The sequence below is a fragment of the Natrix helvetica genome (genome assembly GCF_964273705.1).
Source record: "Natrix helvetica genome assembly, chromosome: 6".
NCBI lineage: Eukaryota > Metazoa > Chordata > Lepidosauria > Squamata > Natricidae > Natrix > Natrix helvetica.
In genome coordinates, this window is record NC_138553.1 from 72,477,696 (window position 1) to 72,502,336 (window position 24,641).

At 40.2% G+C, this 24,641-nt stretch overlaps 1 protein-coding gene across 4 annotated transcripts in view; it reads left to right on the forward strand.

Moving 5' to 3' along the window:
- The first annotated feature begins 808 nt into the window (after positions 1–808).
- The window catches only part of CELSR1 (cadherin EGF LAG seven-pass G-type receptor 1), a 191,087-nt gene continuing 167,254 nt past the window's right edge, over positions 809–24,641 (forward strand). For all 4 annotated transcript variants that reach the window (XM_081957473.1, XM_081957470.1, XM_081957472.1 and 1 more), the window contains exon 1: positions 809–5,563. In XM_081957473.1, coding sequence (XP_081813599.1) covers positions 1,960–5,563 — 3,604 coding nt within the window. In that variant the 5' untranslated portion in view covers positions 809–1,959. The remainder of the gene's footprint in view (positions 5,564–24,641) is intronic.

Below are 24,641 nucleotides of genomic sequence, written 5' to 3' on the forward strand. Positions count from 1 at the left end.
AAGTACTTTTAGAACAGTCAACTAATGGTCAACACTAAATTGGCACTAGATAAGGGTCAAAGGAATTCAAGGAGAGGCTGAACTTAGATCGTTTATGACAACATAAGGAATCTGAACTGATGACACTTTTAACTCCACACCGCTCCTGGTGTGACTGCTCTTCTCCTACATGGGACCGACAACTATTGCTAAGAAACGCAATTGTGAAGAGCAGTTGTAAAGTCACATAACTGCACCAACTTACACAGCAGTTGTAGCAGTCCCAGTTGCTGTCATTAGGCAAAGCCCATGCAATGGTCATGGGATCACCACTTGCAATCTTCTTGCCAGCTTCCTCATTGACTTTGCTTGTTGGAAGTCAACAGTGAAGGCCACAGTCACATGCCATGGGACACTTGGACTGTTGCCATTGCAAGTTGGTTGCCAAGCACTCAAATCACAATCATATGACTGCACAGACACCATGAGGATTGCAGCTACGAGGACCCATCTGTTGCTTCAAACGGTTGCTGAACAAGTGAGCATTCAATGAGGATTACCTATACTACTTGGGAATACTAGATACTGGTAGATTTACTTTGTTGGTACCATAATCACTGTGGGAAAGTAAAGATTTACTTTCCAGTACCACAGATCCTGCTTTGATGACCACAGCGCAGTGATGGCAAACATTTTGCACTCAGTATGTCAAAAATTCAGAAAATGCCTCTCTTGATTACGTTGGCATGTCACACACACACACACCCTTCCCAAACACAAGAGGCCTCTTCGGATCTCCTCCCAATACTCTCTTCTCCTCTCCTGATTCTCCAGAACTTGCACCAGAGGGCTCTCCTCAAACAGGTTCTCCTGGCACCTCAGAAACGTGCATGAAAATGCTTGCACCATTTTCTCAAGTCACCGAGCCCCTGACTCCTGCAGATCCCGGGCCAACAGAGAGCGCTCTGCGACCAGCCTCCCCAGCGAAGTTAAAGCGCTCTCGGGAACTCGCCTCTTTCGGCAACAGGGAGCTCCCGAGCGGCTGGTGCGCTCCTGAACGCTCCCCTGCAGACACTCCCCGTCCCATTCCACCTCGTCAGACACACCTCTCGGCCCCCGCTCTCCGCCGCCGCCGCCGCCCTGGTTTGCCGTGCAGGTTAGGTTGCCCAGGAAGGCAACTTTTGGCTGCTCCGCGTCTCGGTCTTTTCTGGGGACGGCTCTAGCGACCCATCTGCGGTCTCCATAGAGACTTTTGAGCAACCAGATCCTTTCAGGTTTGGTGACAATACGCCAGAGAGCAGAAGGGGAGGAGGAGCCGGAGGGAGAGGCGAGAGGCGAAGCAAAAAGGAGCCGCAGAGAAACGCAGCAGATCGTCGTTAAAAGGCCAACTTTCTCAGCCGATTGAGAAGAGAGAAGCGCCGGCCGGGGGGAAAAACCCTCGCGGGAAAGTTTGCGCTCCTTTGGGAAGGCGAGCCCGTAACTTTCAGCCGGGAGAAGGGACGCGTGCGCCTGGCTTCTGGCCGGGGGGAAAGGATAAGAGGCGCTTCGCCGGAGGGAGCCACTGGATCTGCGCCACGCCGGATCTCTCTTCCCTTGCCGTCGGGGACATCTAACCGAGCAGCCGAGCCGCGAAGGGAAAGAGCGCAGCCACGCGCGAAGAAGCCGCGGCGTTCGCGGCTCCCATGGCGAGGCCGGGATCCGCTTTGGGCAGTTGCCGTCCAGGGTGAGCCTCGGTTAAACGGCCGGCGGGGCCCCGGTTGGGTGGCGAGGAGCCATTTTGAGCGCCGTTCGACGAGCCCCGCCGCAGCATCCGCCGCCAACTTCGGGAAAGTGGGCGAAAAAGTTCGGTGCGCGCGGGGAGGGGGTGAGCCTCGCCCTTTTCTCCCCAGCTGCTGATGGACGAGGCCGGATGAGCAGCTCAGGGGGGTGGATGGATTGTGTAGCCCTTCGGCCGTCCCCCCTGCTTGCCAAGCCTCGGAGATGCTCCGTTTGCCGGGGGCCGCCTGCCTGCCGTGGATTTGGCTGCTGGCGCTCGCGACGGCCGGCTGGGAGCTGCATCTCCTCTGCGGCGACGACGACGACGCGGGCCGCTTGCTTTTGGACCTGTCGCTGGGGCCGGCGTGGCTCTGCTTTGTGGACGAGACTCGGACGCCCCGTCAGCTGAGGGTCTCCGTGGAAGCCACGAGCGACGGGCTGCTGAAGACGACGGCGGCGCCGGTGGAGTGCGCGGGCCTGAGGAGAAACCCGCTGCCCCTCCATTTGCGCCTGGCTTCTCCGGCCGCCGGTGTCCTTCTCTCGCTCCGCCTGCCTGTTTACCTGCACGGCTGGGCCTCCCCCGGCCGGACCCCCCGCCTTGCCACCCTGCCTCGCCTGGCCGCTTCTCCAGCTCTTCCCCAGCGTTGGCCTTCTCTGCTGTGCTTCCCTCCTCCCGCTGGGCAGCAGGTGCTTCCCAAAGTGGGGGAGGAGGCCAAAGCAGGACCCCTGCTCTGGGCTCTCATGACCCTGACCAGTTTCCCATGGTGTATCTGCCCCAAAGCTCGGCCTTTGGGGGATGTTGGGGAGAAACCACTAGACTGCCGTCTTCCCCAAGGCAGATGCCCCCTGCAGCTTCTTTGTCACTTGAGGAGGACTCAAGGGAGTGTTTTGGTGGATCTGGGAAGGCCTAGGCACTGGGGAGTGGAACAGCCAGTAGGGGATAAATGGGAAGCAATAGCCCAGGATGGTGGCAGTTGGGATTCTGGCCCTCGAGGACCTCGGAGGATGAGGAGCGTGAACAGCCCACCTCAGTTCAAACTGCCCAATTACCAAGTTTCGATTGCTGAGAACCAGCCCGCAGGCACCTCGGTCATCACCCTGGAAGCCCATGACCCAGATGAAGGGGAGGCAGGCCGGTTGACCTATTCTATGGAGGCCTTTTTCGACAAGCGATCCAACGATTACTTCTCCGTGGATTCCAACACGGGAGCAATCGTCACCAGCCGTAAGCTGGACCGAGAGACGAAAGACACCCACGTGCTCCAGGTGACTGCCACGGATCATGGGTCTCCGCGGCAACGCTCAGCCATCACCTTCCTGACGGTGACTGTCAGTGACACCAATGACCACGATCCCGTGTTTGAACAGCCGGAGTACCGGGAGACCATCAGAGAGAACCTGGAGGTAGGTTACGAGGTGCTGACTATTCGTGCCACAGATGAGGATGCTCCAGGCAATGCTAATTTGCTCTATCGTATCCTAGAACCTGGGGAAGGGATTTTTGAAATTGACCCATATTCTGGTGTTGTGAGAACCTGTGCCACGGTGGATAGAGAGGAAGTCTCAGAATACCATCTTGTGGTTGAAGCCAACGACCAAGGGAAAGAACCAGGTCCACGAAGCGCCACAGTCACGGTGCACATCACAGTGGAAGACGAGAATGACAATTCCCCACAATTCAGCGAGAAACGCTACTTGGTACAAATACCAGAGGATACTCCGATCAACAGTCAAGTATTGCAAGTAAAAGCCACTGACCGAGACCGGGGCAACAATGCCCAGGTCCATTATAGCATCGTCAGTGGCAACCTGAAAGGCCAATTTTACATCCATTCTTTCTCTGGCTCTATTGACTTGATCAACCCCCTGGACTATGAGGCCATCCGAGAGTACACCCTCAGGATCAAGGCACAGGATGGAGGAAGGCCCCCACAGATCAATTCGAGTGGGATGGTGTCCATCCAAGTGTTAGACGTCAACGACAATGCCCCTATTTTTGTGAGCACCCCCTTTCAAGCCACAGTGCTAGAAAATGTCCCCAAAGGATATTCCGTGTTACACATTCAGGCAGTCGATGCTGACTCTGGGGACAACGCTCGCTTGGAATACAAAATCTTCGAGCTCTCCCATCTTCCTGCCTTGGCATCCCCAATACAGGGGAATGCAGGGTTTCCATTCCAGATCAACAATAGTACAGGTTGGATTACAGTGTCAACTGAGCTCGACCGAGAGACTACAGACAATTACCATTTTGGGGTGGAGGCCAGAGACCACGGAGTGCCTGTCATGTCTTCCTCTGCCAGTGTGTCTATCACTGTCCTTGATGTCAACGATAACAGTCCTACTTTCACTGAAAAAGTATACCAGCTCAGGCTGAATGAGGATGCGGCGGTAGGCAGCAGCGTCTTGACCTTGACTGCAATGGACAAAGATGTCAACAGTGTCGTAACCTACCAGATCACGAGTGGCAACACGAGGAATCGCTTTGCCATTACTAGTCAGAGCGGTGGTGGCCTGATCACTCTGGCTTTGCCCCTAGATTATAAGCAGGAAAGGCAGTATGTGTTGACCGTCACTGCTTCAGATGGAACTCTGTTTGATACGGTGCAAGTCTTCATCAACGTCACAGATGCCAATACACACCGACCGGTTTTCCAAAGTTCACACTATACCGTGAGTGTCAGTGAGGACAAGCCCATTGGAACGTCCATTGTAACCATCAGTGCCACGGATGAAGATACTGGAGAGAATGCAAGAATTACTTACATCTTGGAAGACAACATCCCCCAGTTCCGCATTGATCCCGACACAGGAACGATCACTACCTTGATGGAATTGGACTATGAAGACCAAGCTTCTTACACATTAGCCATCACAGCCCAAGACAATGGGATCCCCCAGAAGTCTGATACTACCTATGTGGAGATCCTCATTCTAGATGCCAATGACAATGCCCCTCGTTTTCTTCGAGATCGGTATCTGGGCTCTGTTTTCGAAGACGTACCTCTGTCCACCAGTGTTTTGCAAGTGTCCGCTTCAGACCGTGACTCGGGTCCCAATGGCCGCCTGGCTTATACTTTCCTGGGTGGGGATGATGGGGATGGTGATTTTTACATTGAACCCACATCAGGGGTGATACGGACATTGCGCAAGTTGGATCGTGAAAACGTGGCTGTCTACAGCTTGCGGGCTCTTGCTGTGGATAAGGGCAGCCCACCTCTCAATGCAACTGTTGATATCCAAGTTACTGTACTGGATATCAATGATAACCCCCCTGTTTTTGAACAGGATGAATTTGACATCTTTATTCAGGAGAACAGTCCTGTTGGTTCAATCGTGGCCAGGATTAGTGCAATAGACCCCGATGAAGGAACCAACGCACAGATCATGTATCAGATTGTAGAGGGGAACATTCCTGAGGTCTTCCAGCTTGACCTGCTTAATGGCGACCTTACAGCCCTGATGGACCTGGATTACGAGAGCCAGACAGAGTATGTCATTGTGGTACAAGCTATCTCAGCCCCACTTGTGAGCCGAGCTACCGTGCACATACGCCTGTTGGATCAAAACGACAACCCTCCTGTGTTGCATGACTTTCAGATCCTGTTCAACAATTATGTCACCAACAAATCCAATAGCTTTCCTTCTGGAGTGATTGGCAAGATCCCTGCCCATGACCCTGATGTATCTGACCAGCTTGACTATACCTTTGTCCAAGGCAATGAATTAAACCTGCTGGTTTTGGATTCTGCTACTGGAGAACTGAAGCTCAGCCGAGATCTGGACAACAACAGACCCCTTGAGGCCATCATGAAAGTATCGGTTTCTGGTAAGTATATATTAACTATATTTGGAGTTTGTGAAGTCAGATAATGGTAGCTGCACTCCATTTATTTATTGACAACATAGGCAAATGGGAACTTTATGCATTTCGATTTTTAATTTTCTGTGCTGGCCGAGCAATTCTGGGAATTAGTTCATGGGTCTTACATTGTTGAGGTTGAGAAACACAGTTTATACTGATATATTTTAGAAAGAAAGCTGAAAGCAGGCAAGGAAAACTTTGAATTTGTTGGAACGAAGTCATGCTTTGTTTTGATACTAACTCTCTGGAAGATTTAGCCTGTCATACTGAAACATGGATAATATAAGGTAAATCAAGGTATAATGGTACTGTGTATTTCTGCTGGTGAGCTAGGTTTAAATTATTCAAATGTTGAACATATATTAAAAATAGGCTAATAACAAGTCAGTAATAAGGTGGATCCTTTGAAATCAGCTGTAGTTTCTGTTTCCATACCTCCAAAGCTTAATCCCAAGCATAGTTACACTAGTAGTATTAGGAAATTTGTCAGTTCAGGTGAGTCCTAACTGCCTATATTGGATGATTTTTTACAATTATAATGAATATAATGTCTGTAGGAACAAATGCTCAACAAACACCTTTCTTGTGAGACCACAACGATGTATGATATATCCATCTAGAATATTTATATAATTTAACTATTTTACATGCTAAGGCCAAAGTTGTTTAATGTGAATGCAGAAGATGGCAACAGTAGTATTAATAATCCTAAAGCAAACCAGGAGCAGAAGACTTGGCAGTGTTACTGCCTTTTGTATATATCTATTGTTATTATTTCCAGACATATTTTAGTAGGAGTAGAAGACTTTAAGGGCAAATTCCATAGCATCCTGTTCGGTGATTAATGTAATAGATTTTGCCTAGTCAAGATAAATCTAAATGCATTTGCAGTATTAACAAGGATTAGTCTGATATTGTTGTTGGTGTAGGAAGAACAATGTATCACTATCTCTAAAGTAGGGGGGGGGAAGATTTACACATACCCATTAATATGATGCTCCAGAAATATGTAGGGACAATATTTTGGCTGTAAGAGGCAATATTTTGGGGGGATGTAGTTTTTGTTCACATTTTGTCCACATTTTGTGGGCAAATGTTATGCATGTCAAAGCAGTTTCATAAACCTTCCTCTGAAATTAAAAGGAATTTAAGCTGGATTTTATCTTCTAATACATTTATTTTGGCATGAGTTTTCATAGGCAAGACTGGCTCCATCCATTGTATTTGACTCTATGAAGAGTTTAACAAGTTAAAGAGTTTAAAAAGACTTGTATTGAATCTGACTAAACGGCTTTAAGTGCTCTTGATTTCATTATTGTTTTGTAAGCAACTTTGAAAAATATTGGGAAATTAAGAATTGCAGAAGCAATCTCATTCATTATAGTACATGTCTTGTTGCTGCCTGCAGTAGCTAGTCGCACATTAGATAGTTAGTTTTAAACAAAATTTACATTACATGGCAAGGAGATTCATATATGTTTAAATGTACCAGCTTTTGTTTTCTAACAAACTTTAATACATTCTACTGGATATTGCTAATAATTTCTTAGGTTAAAATGGCTTTAAAATATTCAAATAGTATGTGTTTAATAGAGATTCGATTTTACACTATATGTATATCTGGAAAACACAGATATTGTAGGGAATGATCAGCTCTTGTATTTGAACTGTCATTCAAACTGTGCAATTGCTCTTTATAATTATAGCATCAGTGTAGCCGAGTCTAGCCTTTTCCAGTTTCATTCTTCTGGAGGTTTTTTTTTTGCAAGCCTCCCAACCAGCTGCAGTGCAACTCTTGTTGACCTCTTGAGCCTTATTGTGAACTGTATCTTGTTAGGGATGCTTTTCACTCCCCATAGTCTTTTCGCTTTTGTGTGAAATGGCTTCAGTGTGTGTATTAAATTTGGAAGGTGTTTTTCCTTGTCCCCTTTGTGCTGAAAAGTTACTCGAATTAGTCAGCACTTAATTAGAATGTAGTGCCAAGGAGAGAAGTCAAGTCAGTGCAACAGTAGTGTTATTCTATCATGCTTACAAAACTGGTGCTAACACTCACCGTTAGCCAAAGTATCAATAATAATACTCACTGTTAAAATCTATGACTTTTTTATTATTCCTTTATTTCGTTAGACTTAGATGCCAGTTACTCTGGGTGGGTTGCAATTTAAACAAAAGAAAATTATTCCATATACAATATGGGAAAAAATCAACATCTGTCAAGACCGTATACTAAGTATACTTGATAATTGAATAAGATTTGATTCAGGCCTTTACCAGTAATTAATTATAGTTAACATAGTTGTTACTTCTGTGTTAGGTAGAAATTTCCAGAGATAATATCTGAGTTGACTTGATTATCTTGGCTTGTGGTGTCTTGTTTTTGGATTGTGCCTATGGTCATAGTCAAGCTGAATCAACTGATAATAGTATAATAATATCTAATATTGAAAGAACATGTCATAAAACAAACCACAAACTGTACTACATGGGTTGATAAAGTTCAACACAGAAGGAAAGGAGAATTTAAGTTTGGATTTATACTATAATAATCCTAAAGATTCCAGTAGATAGATGTAAGCAGGTTGAATATATTTAATATTTTTTAAAAAGTGAATCTAATGTGTTAATGCTGGCTGGAGAATTCTGAGAGTCGAAGTCCACAAGTTTTAAAGTTGCCAAGTTTGGGGACCCCTGTGTTAATGTTTCAACATTTCAAATACCATTGTGTGTGTTTATTGTCTTCAAGTCTGTTGTTTCTATAGGATTTCCCTGGGGAACTAAGCATCAATCTAAACAATCCCTTCATTCAGAGCCAGATTAAAGCTCTTTCAAATACGATAATAACTGCCTTAATTGAAGGAACAAAATGCAACACATAATTATTTATACACAGTTGTGCACAGGGATATTTTGCATAAGTCGGGGAATTGATAGTGGTATAAGTATTATTTTTACTATAGCTGTAAACATATTACAGTGTATACTGGCTTTATTGCTTCTGAGCAGTTTTAACTCTAGTTGGTTTTTACTTCTTGATTTTAAATGAGGCTGGATCACGCCTTGATCCTACGGTGGCATGATATAAACGCAGGTATCCTTGACTTATGACCACAACTGAGACTGGAACTTCCATTGCTAAGTGATGCAATTGTTTAGTGGGTCACACCCAATATAATTAGCAATAGCACTTATACACCACTTCACAGTGCTTTTACAGCCCTGTCTAAGCCGTTTACAGAGTCAGCCTATTGCCCCCAACAATCTGGGTCCTCATTTTACCCACCTCGGAAGGATGGAAGGCTGAGTCAACCTTGAGCCTGCTGAGATTCGAACTACCAAATTGCAGGCAGCCGGCAGGCAGCAGAAGTAGCCTGCAGTACTGCACTCTAACCACTGCGCCACTGCAAAAACAAAACAAAACCTTTTTTTGTCTTGATCATTCAGCAAATCATTCTGGTTCATTAAGTAAATTGAGAAGTGCTTAAGCCAGTCTGCCCGGTTGCCAAGCACCTGAATTCTGATCACATGACGATGGGGTCACTGCAATGGTCATAAGTGGTGGGACTTTATGTAAGTCACTTTTTTCAGCGCTGTTATAACTCTGAATAATGGTTAAACAAATAGTTGTAAGTTGAGGACTATCTGTAGACTTTTTGTTTCTTGTATTACACCCTCAGCATAAATTTGAAAGGCTAAAATTGTCAGGAAATTTTAAACTGTGATATATTGAATAGTTAAGACTATAGCAGTTAGTTGTAAAGTGGATATTACCTATAACTGTGAAAAACATTAATTATATGAGAGGTGAAACTGAATAATATTAATACATTGGATAAGATTTTGGCCATTGAATTAAAAGCTTCATCAAGGTGAAACTTGATCAGCATTTTAATGAAGACATGTTTAAAATAATTTTATCATAAGAGAATTTTCTACAATATTGTTGCAGTAATTAAAATGTAGCCAAATAATAAAGAAGTTACTGAAGATAAAAACTGGCTGGAAGCTATTTTTTTAAAAAAGTTTGACTCCATTATTACAGTTCATATTCTTTTATGATATTTAAAATATACTTACTTCCTTATTTGTTTCTTGATTTTAATGGAGCAACCATTGGGCACTCATCTACCTGCAGGGAAAAACACACACAAACAGCTGTTTGTTTGTTCTATATTAGAACTTTGAAAGTGGTACTGTAAGTGATAAAGAAAATGTTACGTATCTACAGTATTTGACAAGTAATCTCTTTTTAATTAGAGTAATGCATGGAAAATGGCTTCAGAACTAGGTGTTTTTTCTAGCGCAACAGGTTTTCTGGAAGTACTTTTGCATTCAAGCACACTCTTGAATCTATACTTTTAAAAAGTCTGGTTTCTAGGCAAATTAGTGGGGGTTGAATTCAAATACTTAGTGAATTGCTCTCTGAATACCATTGTAATGTGAAACAATTTAGTCAACTATGTAAACTCTTCAGAAATGGATTAATATGGACTGAGATAAGGAGGATTTGATGCTTTCCTGTTACCCCTGTTCATACAGATGCAGATATCCCTCATGTGTATTTTATAATTGTACTGAATTTTTTCTCCCTTTATAACAGTGGTCTTGCTTTATTTAAGACCTTCCAGTTGCAGGCCCTGTCTCATAGAGGTACAGAATTTTGTTAGAATTATGCAGAGTGAGCTGTTCTTTTATTTACTACTGTTTTTACATACTTTTGCAAAGGCTTATTTCAAAATTTGGCTGTTACCTTGTTGCACAGGAAAGAAAGAGCTGCTTTAGATGCCATCAAAGGATGGATTAAGACATGAACTGCCCTCTGTGGCTAGGGAATTAAATTCCATTAATGTAAAATGTTGCTGTCATTATATCCCTTTAGGTCAGACAATTATCTGATTGTCCCTTTCTATTGAAAGCAGGATATAATTTCTTCTGATTATGAATCACTTGTTTTGATATGATTGTTAGATAACATTCTCCATGCAAGAAAGAAGCACTCCTCTCTCATCTGCCATATACTAAAAACAGTAAGAAATAAAAAATTAATGAATTCTGAAATGTTCAGCGTCTGTGTTAGTTTAAGGAGTTTAAGTGACTTCACATACAGGAGCAATTCTTATGAATCCAATTCTTGGATTCATAAGAACTCTTGGGAAACCACTAATGCCTATATGATTTTCTTCTGAAAAATTCTACTGAATTGAATTTCAGTGTGGAGAATTCTTAAACATCAAGTGTACGTTCCTAATAATGACAGTGAGAAAAGGAAATGAGAAAAGTTGTGCTTTCTGAACAAACTTCCATTCAAAATCCTTAGAATTCATAAATGTTCTTATTGTGGTTAGAAAGTGTGCTGTTGTGTTTGTTCTTTCCTACAAATGTTTTCATTTTAGCCATGATATTTCATTAGGTTTCTTGATTGTGAAAACTATATTTAGGTGTATACTGGGAAGGAGGAAATAATCTGATTTTCAAAACCAATATAATTAATTTATTGAAGACATGGCTAAAAATCTAATTCAGAAGAGGCAAAAAGGCAAAGGGATTTTAGATTACTGGAATCTTCAGGGTATTCCTGTGATGTCATGTAGGATTTTATGATATACCTTTTCATATTGGCTAGAAAAGATATTGATAAACGAATGCCTTTTCTGGAGTAATTTGTATGTTAATGATAAATTGTGTAGGTGTCAGTGTTGCTGATTTGATTGCATTGTATAGTATCTGTTCAAGTTTCCATGTGTCTCACTGAAAATAATCCAGTTCATTATGCAATAGAATTGTAATTTTTTTCCTATGATTCATTCCCAAATCTTCCATTCCACCATTAAATCTATCGGGGCTTAGTTCTATGTATTAGTTCGTGCCCTGACTATACCTCTTTACATTTTGAGAACTCCATGATTTGTATGAATGTTCAGGATTGCTGGATAAAAGTGCTGATAGCAGCTGTAAAAGTTTTAACAGGCAGTTACTATTTTACCCACATAGAAGAGAAGCCAAGGATTCCTGTAAGACTGTGCATGTTCTGACATTTATATGCACTATCTAAGGGAGGGGAGGAACATGCAAAGTAAATTTATGCAATATTCAGAATATCATGGTTTTCGCTCCTTTTTCTGCCAATTTATTTTAGATAGAAAAACATTTCAGGTTGAGCTATATTCACATTATGCCAGCGTTTTCAATTAAACTACAAATTAATCAAGTAGATTTCAACATTTATTTTCAAAGCATCTGCTTGTTCAAATTTTATTAATTTGGCTGAGAGTAGCTTAACAAACCATTTGCCTATACAAGGACAGTGAAGGTGTGTAAAGAATCTTGTTAACGTGCTAAGGTTATAATGATGTACTTTGTCACTTAAAAAGGCAAGCAGTAAATAGCAATGACATGGAAAGTGAGACCTCTCGCACTGCTGACATATGTAATTATAAATGTACAACTCTTATCATCTACAAAGCTTGTGATGGGGAGCCAAACTGTTTTCAGTGCTGTTTGGGAAATCCTGATAGATCCCCTTGGTGTAGCTTTGAAACTATGTAGCAGATGAGAAACTGTCCAAAATATTTCAGCAATAGAAATAAGTGGATCTGTCAGTGAATAACAGCTGACCAACTGGATAGTTTTGATGTTCTGGGAAATCTGTTGTGCAAATGGAGTCCCATAACTGTTAGCTGGTTGATAAAGGGAGGAAATGAATGACACCGGAAGAAATGTATGAATATGTGTGGTGTCAACCGTTCGCTTCATTTAAAATCTGTCCTGCATAAATAAATTCACTTTCAGACCCAATGAAAAGGAACACTTACATCCGCATTAAAGAAGATATATGTCTGCAACAGGAAGGGTTCCTGCCAGCCTGAGAAGATAAAAGAAAAATAAATGTATAAATAGATGTATAAACTTATCTGAAATATTTTGGGAAATATTAACAAAGTCACAATATTATATTTCCCCAAAGGGAGAAACAGAGAATCATGTTTTTTAGAGACAGAAAGCAGCCCCCCTTTTTCTTAATAGCCCACAGCAGATGCCAGCACTTAAGAGATAAGGAGCTTATTGAAAGAGGAAGACAAGTATCTAAATAGCTTCATTCATAAGCAAAGCAAATACTGCAGGCAGAAATCCATTCGAGACAGGATATTTTGAAACTCCCTGCAGCAAAGTCTGAACAAAGGCAGAACGGTAGGATTAGAAGCAGCCCCTCACTCAAGATCCAGCACAGGACGAGAGTCACAATAGGAATTGCCCAACATCCTTTCAGAAGACAAGCCCCCTTAATTGCACCATGCCAGAGCAGTTCAAACTTCAGACCTGGGAGCTCAGATAAACAATAAGCCAAACCAAATTAGCTCAAACAAACACCTAGGATTTGCATTTCCTCTTTTGCCTATAGAGCCAGCTATGACCCCTACATAACCCCTACATGACCCCATAGGAATCTGACAACAGCCAATAGAATATATGTTCTTGCACAGGAACAGGAAGCTCAAGTGCAAAGCCCAAAAAGGTATAACTCCCCCCCTCTCTCAACTCCATTTTGTCAGCTGCACCAGAACCATAAACACTGGTAATTCATCATTAAACCATCTTTCCAACCCGCCTCCATCTTTCCAGTGTCTTTCTCCCAGCTTGGCACTGAATCAGCTGGGTTTTCCTTCCAACACTGATAAATATGTGTTTGCATGCATGTATACATACATACATTGATACCACTTAACCCTTTAACTGGTACACATTTTTAATTTAGGGGGGGGGGGGAAGGAAAGAAAAGAATCAATGGAAGGAGTAACCATTAGTATTAAAATGTTTACTGCATACAAAATATGGTACACATTAATAGCCAAGTATTGTGTGTGTGTGTGTGTGTGTGTGTGTGTGTGTGTGTGTGTGAGAGAGAGAGAGAGAGAGAGAGAGAGAGAGAGAGAGAGAGAGAGAGAGAGAGAGAGAGAGAGAGAGAGAGAGAGAGAAATAAAATACGTATCAATAGTAACGTGATCCAGATGTCTTTCCCTATTAACTTATATTTTCTCACCAGTGGATGTAATTTCCTCATTATTCTAATAATTGTTTTATCACCTGAGCTCTTATGGGAAATTTTTAAAGCATCAGGTTGCCTCTTTACAGTAGAGTTATCCTCCTCTATTGAAGCTTCCCAAAATTGCTTCACTTAGGTTCTGAGGTCTGTTACTCTGCAAACAAAAGACCATCTGCCTTTTATCCTAATTTAAACTTTGAGTGCAAGTTCTACAACCCGACTGAAGTCACTGTGAAGTGTTCAATGTCTATCTCTCAATGACCCTTATTAATGAATTTGAATGGTTGTCAATAACTCTGCATTAGTGTTGGTCACAGAAAGGCACTTGAAGCCACACTCCATAATGGTTATTCAGAGACTCATCGGAGTTGGCTTTCTGCCTAATTTACTATTTATAGCAGAAAAGCAAACAATTATTTGACAGACCAAATCACAGAGTTTGTTACAGGGTTAAAAGGAGGGTCTTTTCCCTAGTGCTAATCCTTGTCAAAATGGCTGGGCTTAAGTAGTTTGCTTTCTACTCCTGGACTTTTTCTTAGAACACACATGTTTTTAGCAATTTTCCTTCTGATACTTAATGGGTACATGTATTAAGAATGCTGGAGATTTCATTTAATACGGACTAAGTAGAAGCACCATAGGGGCAAATGACTAATATGTGGCCACACAAATATTTTAAAATGCAGCCATAAAGAAATGGTACATCTTCATTAACTGCTTATCCCATTCCTTTGAGGACCTTATGAGCAGAGCACATAAATTGCTCGTTCTCTTTCTCTCAGTTAAGCAACTACACGGGTGTCAAACTCGCAGCATCATGGCGGCATCACGTGATGTATCACAACTTTTCCCCCCCTTCGCTAAAACGGGCGTGGGCATGGCCAGTGTATGACACATCTGGCCCCCGGGCCAAGACTTTGACAGCCCTCAGCTACTAGTATGTTGGCCTTGTTCCCTGGTGGATAATATCTTCAATAGGTAAAGTCTTGTGTCTAAATAGAAAACTTTACCATTGGTTCAATTATTGAATTTAATGATGAGGCAGCTTATTTTTATTTTATATTAAGTGAGGCCGCTTGGCTTATTGGTTATTGTGATCGTGGACTGAAATCTATTTTTCAGTGGGGCTCTATAATTTCTTTGAGAATTATAGAAACTTTGAAGTCAGTAACAAAATGTCCTGTATTATTCCCCCATGGACACACTTTTTAAAATATTGATATATGTGATATCTGATAAAACTTCTTCTATAGGATAGAATAACAGAGTTGGAAGGGACCTTGGAGGTCTTCTTGGCCAACCCCCTGCTTAGGCAGGAAACCCTACACCACTTCAGACAAATGGTTATCCAACATCTTCTTTAAAACTTCCAGTGTTGGAGCATTCACAGCTTCTGGAGGCAAGTTGTTCCACTGATTAACTGTCCTCACTGTCAGGAAATTTCTCCTCTGTTCTAGATTGCTTCTGTCCTTGATTAGTTTCCACCCATTGCTTCTTGTCCTGCCTTCAGGTGCCCTGGAGAATAGCTTGACTCCCTCTTCTTTGTGACAGCCCCTGAGATATTGTAAGACTGCTATCATGTCTCCCCTAGTCCTTCTTTTCATTAAACTAGACATACCTAGTTCCTGAAACTTTGTTGTGGGTGATGCTATTGGACACTACTATAATATGGCAAAACATTCAGGGATTTCTTGAAGAAATTTTTTTTTTTAAGTTTAGAAAACTAACCATTAGGGTTTAACCTAGATCAACTGTGGAGTTCTTCAGGCAAGATACAAAGCATTTGAATAATTTTATCTTACTATCAGTAATGGTTTAGCCTCAGTGCTTTGTTTGTTGTAGTAATTCTTTCATTACAGATAGCATCACTTCTTCTGATGTGGTGTAAATGACTGCCTTATTGTTCCTGCTCTGGGTTGTCAGACAAGACCATAACTTTTGAAAGTCCCAGTTTAGGGCCTCCAGGGCTAGTTAAGTGACAGCATTTCCTGCTGTGCCTGATTTTAAAATCTTACCTCAGGCCTAATTATTCCATGTGTTGGTGCAATAAACATTTATGGAAATATCTGTAAACCGGTTTTTCCTATAAAATGATATGACTTGTATTACTGGAAGATGCTTTTGGTGAATGTTATTCTATTATAATAATTATCCTATTATATTATTTTGGTGAATAATAATAGGTGTGCAATATTTCTTACCCAGGAATTTTAGAAGCAATAGCAATAGCACTTAGACCTATATACCGCTTCACAGTGCTTTTACAGCCCTCTCTAAGCAGTTTACAGAGTCAGCCTCTTGCCCCCCAACAATCTGGGTCCTCATTTGACCCACCTCGGAAGGATGGAAGACTGAGTCAATCTTGAGCCGGTGGGACTTGAACTGCCAAACTGCTGGCAATCAGCAGTCAGCAGAAGTAGCCTGCAGTACTGCACTCTAATCACTGCGCCACCACAGCTCTTGAAGAATGTGCAAACCGTAAATGAATATAATATATAGTGATATTCAGATAAATTAGAGCAGCGATGGCAACCTTTTTTGGCTCGTGTGCCATAAGCGGGGGGAGCGCAGGGGGGTCGTGCGTGGGTGTGCCGCACCCATAATGCAATGAGTGACCCCCCACCAGTGCGCATGCGTGCATGACAGGCGCTCCCCCCCATTTTTTTCATGCTTTTTTTGCTTCCCTGAAGGCTCTGGAGGTCTAAAAACGACCCTACGAGCAAACCGGAAGTACGTTCCCGAACTTCCGGTTTGCCCATAGGGGCGGTTTTTTGCGCTCTCGAGGCTTCAGGGAAGCTCATGAAGCCTCCGGAGGGCCTCCGGGGGGGAGAGGCTGTTTTCACCCTCCCCAGGCTCCTATAAAGCCTCTGGAGCCTGGGGAGGGAGAAAAATGGCTTTAAAAAAGGCTGAACTCAGCTGGCCAGCGCGCGCATGCACGCTGGCCAGCTGACAGGGCAACGCCTCGCGTGCCCTGACAAATGGCTCTGCATGCCACCTGTGGCACACATGCCATAGGTTCGCCATCCCAGAATTAGAGGAAAAATATTATAGAGTCATGCTTAAATGTGAAGTTTTTAACAAACATGAAATAAGCTAATTCTGAATTGTTTGATTAGATCACATTGCATTCCGTTTATAATCGGGTGAAAGATATCAATCCGTAATTGAGTGGGAAAAGGTTAACATCAGAAAATAATAATCGATTCCTTGGTGACAAAACATCCTCTCACACTAAAATAGATACATGTCATTAGCAAGCAATGAAAATGTATGCTTCAGCTTAATCAATTCACCCAGTACTACAATATGTCTTGCATTGTGGTCATAGCATTTGGGAGGTAAGCCTGCTCTGGATAGGATTACATAACTCCTTAAGCAACAAGAATGCCAGACAATCATAGATGTCAGAGAATCATAGATGCCAGACAATCATAGATGTTCAGGAGAACCTTTACCATTTTTACATGATAATCCCTATCTGAACAGAAGGACTTGCATTGGAGCATTGATGTGCTAACATTCCATGAGATGTTGTTACAATTTGAATGCATTTACAGTAATGTTTTTGCTGTCCTTTGTCAATTGCTCATAGCTGTTATGATGTACAATATATAAAATGTGTAAATAATTGTCTGCCAAGTGCATTACTAATATATAACTGTGAATGTAGCATACAGGTTCATTTGTCTATTAAACTTAGTCTGGTGATATCTGAGATGCAAAAATCCAGGCAGATGCAGAAAACTCTTTGCTGATGTCTACCACGGCGTTTGTCAACAACTTTAAAATGTGTGGACTTCAACTCCCAGAATTCCCCTAACTAACATGTATCTTATAAGCTGCCATGGTTGACAAACTCTGGTCTATAGGAGTTTCTTGGATTTTTGCAATCCAAATCGAAATATACTCACCCAGCTTCCAGTATTAATGTTCTTATTTCAATGCAAAGCAAGAAGGAATTGAAAGCTGACACACTCTCAAACTCAGAACATAAACTGCCTGTGTGATTCAAGCAAGGTCAGAGATCAAAGCTTTTTTAAAATCTGCAGTACTGTAGGGCAATGAACATTTATTAAGTTACCTGCCAGGAAGAGGGGCCTCCAGTTGGAGGATATATGGAACATGTATTCTTTGCTTTGATGCCTTGTTTCAGCAACCAATCAGCCTTGCATACTGTAGATCACTATAGTCTGAGCTCTAAGCCCAGTAGGTGCTTCATTAAAACTGCAGAGTAATTCAATCGTTTTGGGAAAGCAAGATACTTAATAATTGAAGGACACAAACAAAGCAATCTTTTTTTCACCCTTTGGGGGCATACATTGCATTTTTAAAAACTGAACTGAAATTTTATCCTATTTAATTTGGTTCTTTTAACAGTTTACAGATTAGTTTTTTATTTTAAAAAAACTTGATTATGTGATTACCTTCTCCAAACTTCCCATTGCACCAAGAGGAAATGGAGAAGTTTTAATACTACTTATTTTAATAACATTTAACACAGCACAGTACTTAAACCAAATGGTTCAGTTGAGATCTGCGTATGTGGGACTGATTGGGGTAGATTGCAGGGATAACAACGAAATACAATTTTATCATATTTCATCTATATCTTAAATTATTCTATTCTATTCCAATTCCATTTTAAATTGTATTTTATTCCAATTTCATTTTAAATTGTTTTTATCAAATTTTAGTAATAATTTGTTTCTGGAACTTTGCACTTTATCAAAGTAGCCCAAGGGCTAATCAATAAGACTCAATGTCAACTTATTTTAATAAGAATAAGGTTTTAAATAGAATCTCCAGGCTTCATTGAGGACAGCAAACTTTGAAAGGATGTTAGTAGATAAATAATGAAATGAAAATAGAACTTATAGGTCACAATTGGGAAGAGGCAACAAGTAGTAACAAGATCTGGATGAAACAATACAAATGTGATAAGGATCTACAGATTTTGAAATATTATAAGGGTGCTATAGATTTCCTCCCCACTTTATTCTTGGAATTTTGTACTTCAGTTCTCACATAGGAGTGGCAGTCATGCTCTGGTAGTCACATTGAGGAAGGAAGATGTAGGAGAGGGTGAGAATAATAAATCTGTGAGATTACAGGAGACTTTTATTTTTCAAACATTTTCAGGTGCACGGTGAATTCCTGGTTTAAGTTAATACCCCATTCCACCTTGTGGTATTTATATTAGCTGATGAGTAAACTTCCTTCTTTTATTTTCAAAAGAAATGGGTGTGCTATGCTGATAGGTAAATAACAGAATAATCTATTTTAGTATGCTCTGTGATTGGAGTTCACTTATTTCTGTTGCAACAGGCTGCGGAGATTTCTGCTGCCTTTCTGATTAAGTGCTTTTGACTGGAAAAGTATGATTTTTAAGGCAAAAGTAATCAAAGCTGTGATGGCACAAATTGTGACTCATGCATTAACAATACTTATAGGAAATTATTATTAAAGTGTGTGTACTTATACTGTACATACAGTGGGGCAAAAAAGTATTTAGTCAGCCACCAATTGTGCAAGTTCTCCCACTTAAAAAGATGAGAGAGGCCTGTAATTGGCATCATAGGTAGACCTCAACTATGAGAGACAAAATGTTAAAAAAAAACAAATCAATCACATTGGGTGATTTGGAAAGAATTTATTTGCAAATTATGGTGGAAAATAAGTATTTGGTCAATATCAAAAGTTCATCTCAATACTTTGTTATATATCCTTTGTTGGCAATGACAGAAGTCAAACATTTCCTGTAAGTCTTCACAAGGTTGGCACACACTGTTGCTGGTATGTTGGCCCATTCCTCCAAGCAGATCTCCTCTAGAGCAGTGATGTTTTGGGGCTGTCGCTGGGCAACATGGACTTTTAACTCCCTCCAAAGGTTTTCTATGGGGTTGAGATCTGAAGACTGGCTAGGCCACTCCAGGACCTTGAAATGTTTGATCACCTTGCAGTCCAAGGGACTCACAGGAGTCTTCTCCAGCACCATAGTTCAAAGGCCTCAATTCTTTGGTGCTCAGCCTTTCTTATGGTCCAACTTTCACAGCTATACATTGCAACTGGGAAAACCATTGCCTTGACTATACGCACTTTTGTTGGCAGGGTGATGTCTCTGCTTTTAGCTACTCTTCATAAGAGTAGCTAAACTTATAATCCACTCCCTAAAATAGAATTTGTGTTGAAAAAAATTAAGGAAGTCCAAACATTTGTATCTTTGCTGCTCAGTGTGGGGAACATTGTAATGGGTTTCCAATAGATACTCCAGTTTATGTAAAAAGTGGAGTTCCCAAAATATTTTATAATGCCTAATGATTGGGGAAAGTAGTTGAAGGAGTCAATATCCTGCAGGCATTGTTACCATGTGGGCAGACATGTTCAGACAATTGGTGTGAAGGAAACTGAAACATGTTTTGGGATCTTCAAAATGATACAAGATGCTTAGACTATCATATGTGGTAGACATGCTCAAAGGCGTAAAAAAATATTGGATTAAAATACACACTTGGCTAGAAAAAATGATAAAACAGCATATAAATTTGAAACCAGAGATATTCTTGTTGGGTTTATTACAGGACAGTATGACAAAAGGAAAATATATTTAATTTTACATGTATTAACGGCAGCAAGAATTGTGTTTCCACAACAATAGAAAAACAAATAGATCCCTACAGATGAAAGTGCTATAAAAATAATTACAATGCACTAAAATGGACAGATTAACACTTAAAATAAAGGGAAAGGAAGAAACAGAATATTTTTTGACATGGGACTAGTTTTTACCAATAGTTAATCAACAGAATCAGAGATTAGAATCTAAAAAGATCCAAAAGATAATAAGAACTTTGTATTGAAAACTGTGTAAGATAGCTAAACTTAATTGTATTACTGTTTTGCAATTATTACTGACATGTTTATTATGTTTATCATTATGATTAATGTTGATCAATATGGCATTTCTACTTAAAATTAATTGTGCCCTGAACAACAAGCTGTTATGATAGATATGGAATTTTTATGTGATATAAAAATGTATTAATAAAAAAAATGATATAAGATGATGTAGTTAAGTCTGAGAAGGAATTATAACTAGGAAAGAGAAATCCTGTCTGTTCCTCCACCAAGTCTTCACCTGTAGACCAAATTTCTGCCATCACTCGGATGGTGTGAAGTGAAACTTTAAACTATGTTTTCTTGGCTTTACCTTGCCTGCCTATCAGGTGCAATTTGCAGAAAAGCTGAGGTCCCAAATGTGGTGCCCTTGGACGTCTTCCTTGGGCATGCCCATCTGATGTTTTGTTTTGTGATGGCAGTTATTTGTAAATGAGGAAGCGTCCATCCCATGATAATCAAAGCATCTACACTGTCCTCACAAAAACAGATTACAAAAATCTGTGTTAAATGTTGTATTTAAGCCACTGTTAATAGCAATGACACTTAGCAATAGCATGTACACTTACATAATGCTTTACAGTGCTTTACAGCCCTCTCTAAGCGGTTTACAGAGTCAGTCTATTGCCTCCAATAATCTGGGCCGTCATTTTACCTACCTCAGAAGGATAGAAGGCTGAGTCAACCTTGAGCCTGGTGAGATTTGAACAGCCAAATTGCAGGCAGCCGGCAGGCAGCAGAAGTAGCCTGCAGTACTGCACTCTAACCACTGCGCCACTGTGGCCCATGTGGTTAAAATAATCACATAGTATATTCTAAAATAATTATTGGAGTGAAATGTTCTGGGGGGAGGGGGAATAACAATTCAGGTTGATTGAAACTTTGCTAAAGGGATGTCAGTTTTGCTAGTTGACAAATCATGACTGATTTCATATGGAATTTCCAAAGAACGTTTGACTCAACCAAATTGTATTCATTCCTTGTAAGAAGGCTTGTATCTCAACAGACTCACTCTAGAACAGTAGCATGAATAATTAAAGATGTGCACAGGGAGAAGATTTATCTTTTCCTACCAAAATGAGAAAAAAATATTATTTAGAGAGGGAATCCTATCACTGTAAAATAGGGTTGTCCAATTGTAGCAACTTTTAAGACTTGTGGACTTCTAGACTTCCCTAGTCATCCCTGCTATAAAAGCGTCTTCATCTCCAAAGCAGTTTACTAGATAAACTGACTCTGTAAACCACTTAGAGAGGCTGTAAAGCACTGTGAAGCTGTATATAAGTCATAAGTGCTATTGCTGTTCCATCCATTTCAAAAGCTCTCTAGAACTCAAGTCAAGAAACAAATTCTTGCTCCCCCCCAAATAATACCGTGCTGTATGTTACCTTCACAGTTCAGTAATGCCCTATTCAAAATTGATTTTTCTCTCCAGTTCCTGAAGACTATCTTGTAGCTAAAAATTTGATCATTGCTAAGAATGCCTAAAGCATTCATAGCTATCCATAACTCACCCATCTTATTTCTGTTCCCAAATTCTTGCAGAGAGATGATGTGAGTTAAGTCATAGGTAGAATGATTGGAGAGCATAAACTCACTTTAAAATAATAGGACTTAGATTTAAATACTTAGCAGACTTTTGTACCAACAGAATTTTTTCTCTTGATCTTTCATCAGTTGGAGAGTCTTGGTTCTGTTGCAAGATGATGATTAGGTTTTTTTTAATGGTAGTGTTGTTTATGCCAATCTAATTGTTTTAATTGCAATTCTAAATTTACAAGAGCTCCATTAAAACACTCAAGCTTCCTTATAAATACATATCCTTACTCTATTACAGAACTGAAATCTGCCATTAGGAATATTATTTAGTATTGTTTTGTTATGCTACAAAGATAATTAAAGAGAATATCAATTTTTTAAAGTAGATTAGTAAATTAGTCCCAATACTGTTTAACTTCTATGTTAAACTGCTGGAAGTCGTCTTTTATATTGGAATGAGTTGTCACTTCACCCTATTTAGTTTTTCCTGTGAACCAAATAAGCAATTGTTTGAGTGTTGTATAAATTCAGTCGTTTCCTGAATGAGGAAGAACAAACTGAAATTAAATCGAGACCAGATGGAGATACCAGTACTACTGGGATGCAGGACTTCAAATTCAACTTATTTTAGACAGGTTATTTTTTTCCTGGAAGGAACAGGTTTCCAATACATATCATCCTCGACTTATGATCACAATTGAGCCCAAAATTGCTCTTGTTAAGTGAGACATTTGTTAAGCCCATTTTGCCCCATTTTATGACCTTTCTTGCCACAGTTGTTAAGTGAAACATTGCGGTTGATAAATTAGTAACCCGGTTGTTAAGTGAATCTTGCTTCCTCATTGACTTTGTTTATCTCAAAAGGGGATCACGTGATTTTGGGATACATTGACAGTCATAAACATGAACCAGTTGTCAAGCATATGAATTTTGATCACATGATCATGGGGATGTTGCAAAGGTTGTAACTTTGAAAAACGGTCATAAATTACTTTTTTCCTTGCCATTGTAACTTTGAATGGTCACTAAACAAACTGTTGTAAGTCTGTGTGTAAGTATTCCCTAAACATCTTTGTATTCTCAAATATTCTTTGTTATAGCCACCACTTGTGATTCCAGTCGGTGATTGAATTCATAGATGGTGGCTATAACAAAAGTGTGTTTTTACACAATTATGTCTGCTGGATCAATTCATCTTCATGATCCAGTTGGATCTGTTAGTGATCATCCATGCCTTGACTATTGTATATCCCAATTTGATTATTCTATCTGTGTCTATCCATGAAAGTTAAGCTGATGCAAAATGTGGCAGCTGGCCTGGTAATCATTGCTAATCATATGGGGATTATATGGTGTACGTGTACTAAAGATCTGTATTAGCTGCCTATTCTTTACTAGACACAACTTAAAGGGTTTCCATTGCCTTGTTAAAGCCATAAATAGCTTAGGACCTGTCTAAGGCCTCTTCTCTTAAAATCTGTTAAGATCAACAGAAGACTTGACTTCACTTTCTAAAATGTTGGAGAGAGCTTTCTTCTACAATTTTAATATGACTAGTTTTTATTGTAATATTTTGCTTAAAAGTTTTGATTTTATTTATAGAATATTGTTAGCTTTTTTTTATTAGTTAGCAGATGGGGTATACATATTTTAAAAAATATCGCCATGTAAAAACTAATTGTTGTGTAGTTATTACATAGTCCCAACAAAGTATGTTGCTTTTATTCCTTACTGGGTAAAAATAATTTTCAGAGCCACATTTGTATTTCTTCTTGTTTACTTAGCCCAATTAATTTTTTTCTCTAAATTATATATATATATATATATATATATATATATATATATATATATATATATATATATATATATATATATATATATATATATATATATATATATATATATATATATATATATATATATATATATATATATGTTGTATTTGTACTGATAAATAAATAAAGGGAGACTAGGATAGATCTATTTCGAGCTAATTAGCTCTCATCAGCTAGCCATACCCTTACTGGGATTAGAACCCAGGCTGTATATATCTTAGGTAGGAGTCTTAACCACTAAGCCACAGGTTCTCCTCCTTATCAGTTGAGCCAGGGAAATAAGTATATATTTGTGTTACAACCCCTGGTATGCCTAAATATGGGAGGAAGGGAGTGTGACCTTCCTCCCATAACTAATATATAATATATATTGCAGTTATGGTGTCAAACTCGATTTCATTGAGGGCTGCATTAGGGGTGAGCGCGGCCAGCTCAATGTCACTCATGTCGGAGACGCCAGTGGTGGCCCCAGTGTTTGATGTAAACAATGTTGCAGATATTTGTCTGTAACAAAATCTGTAACTTGTTTTGTGCAAGTACATACGTCACAGCACTGGTGTGATATCACCAAGTGTATGCTTTCATTTGCTTCCTGGTTGCCCATGGATACTAAGGATATTGGGTTGATAGAAATCATTCTAATGCAAAAACATCACACTTTTATATGCTTGCTAAAAAGAGATTATTTACAACTAAAAATTAAATGCCGGTGTACAGATCAGTATCTAATGCAATC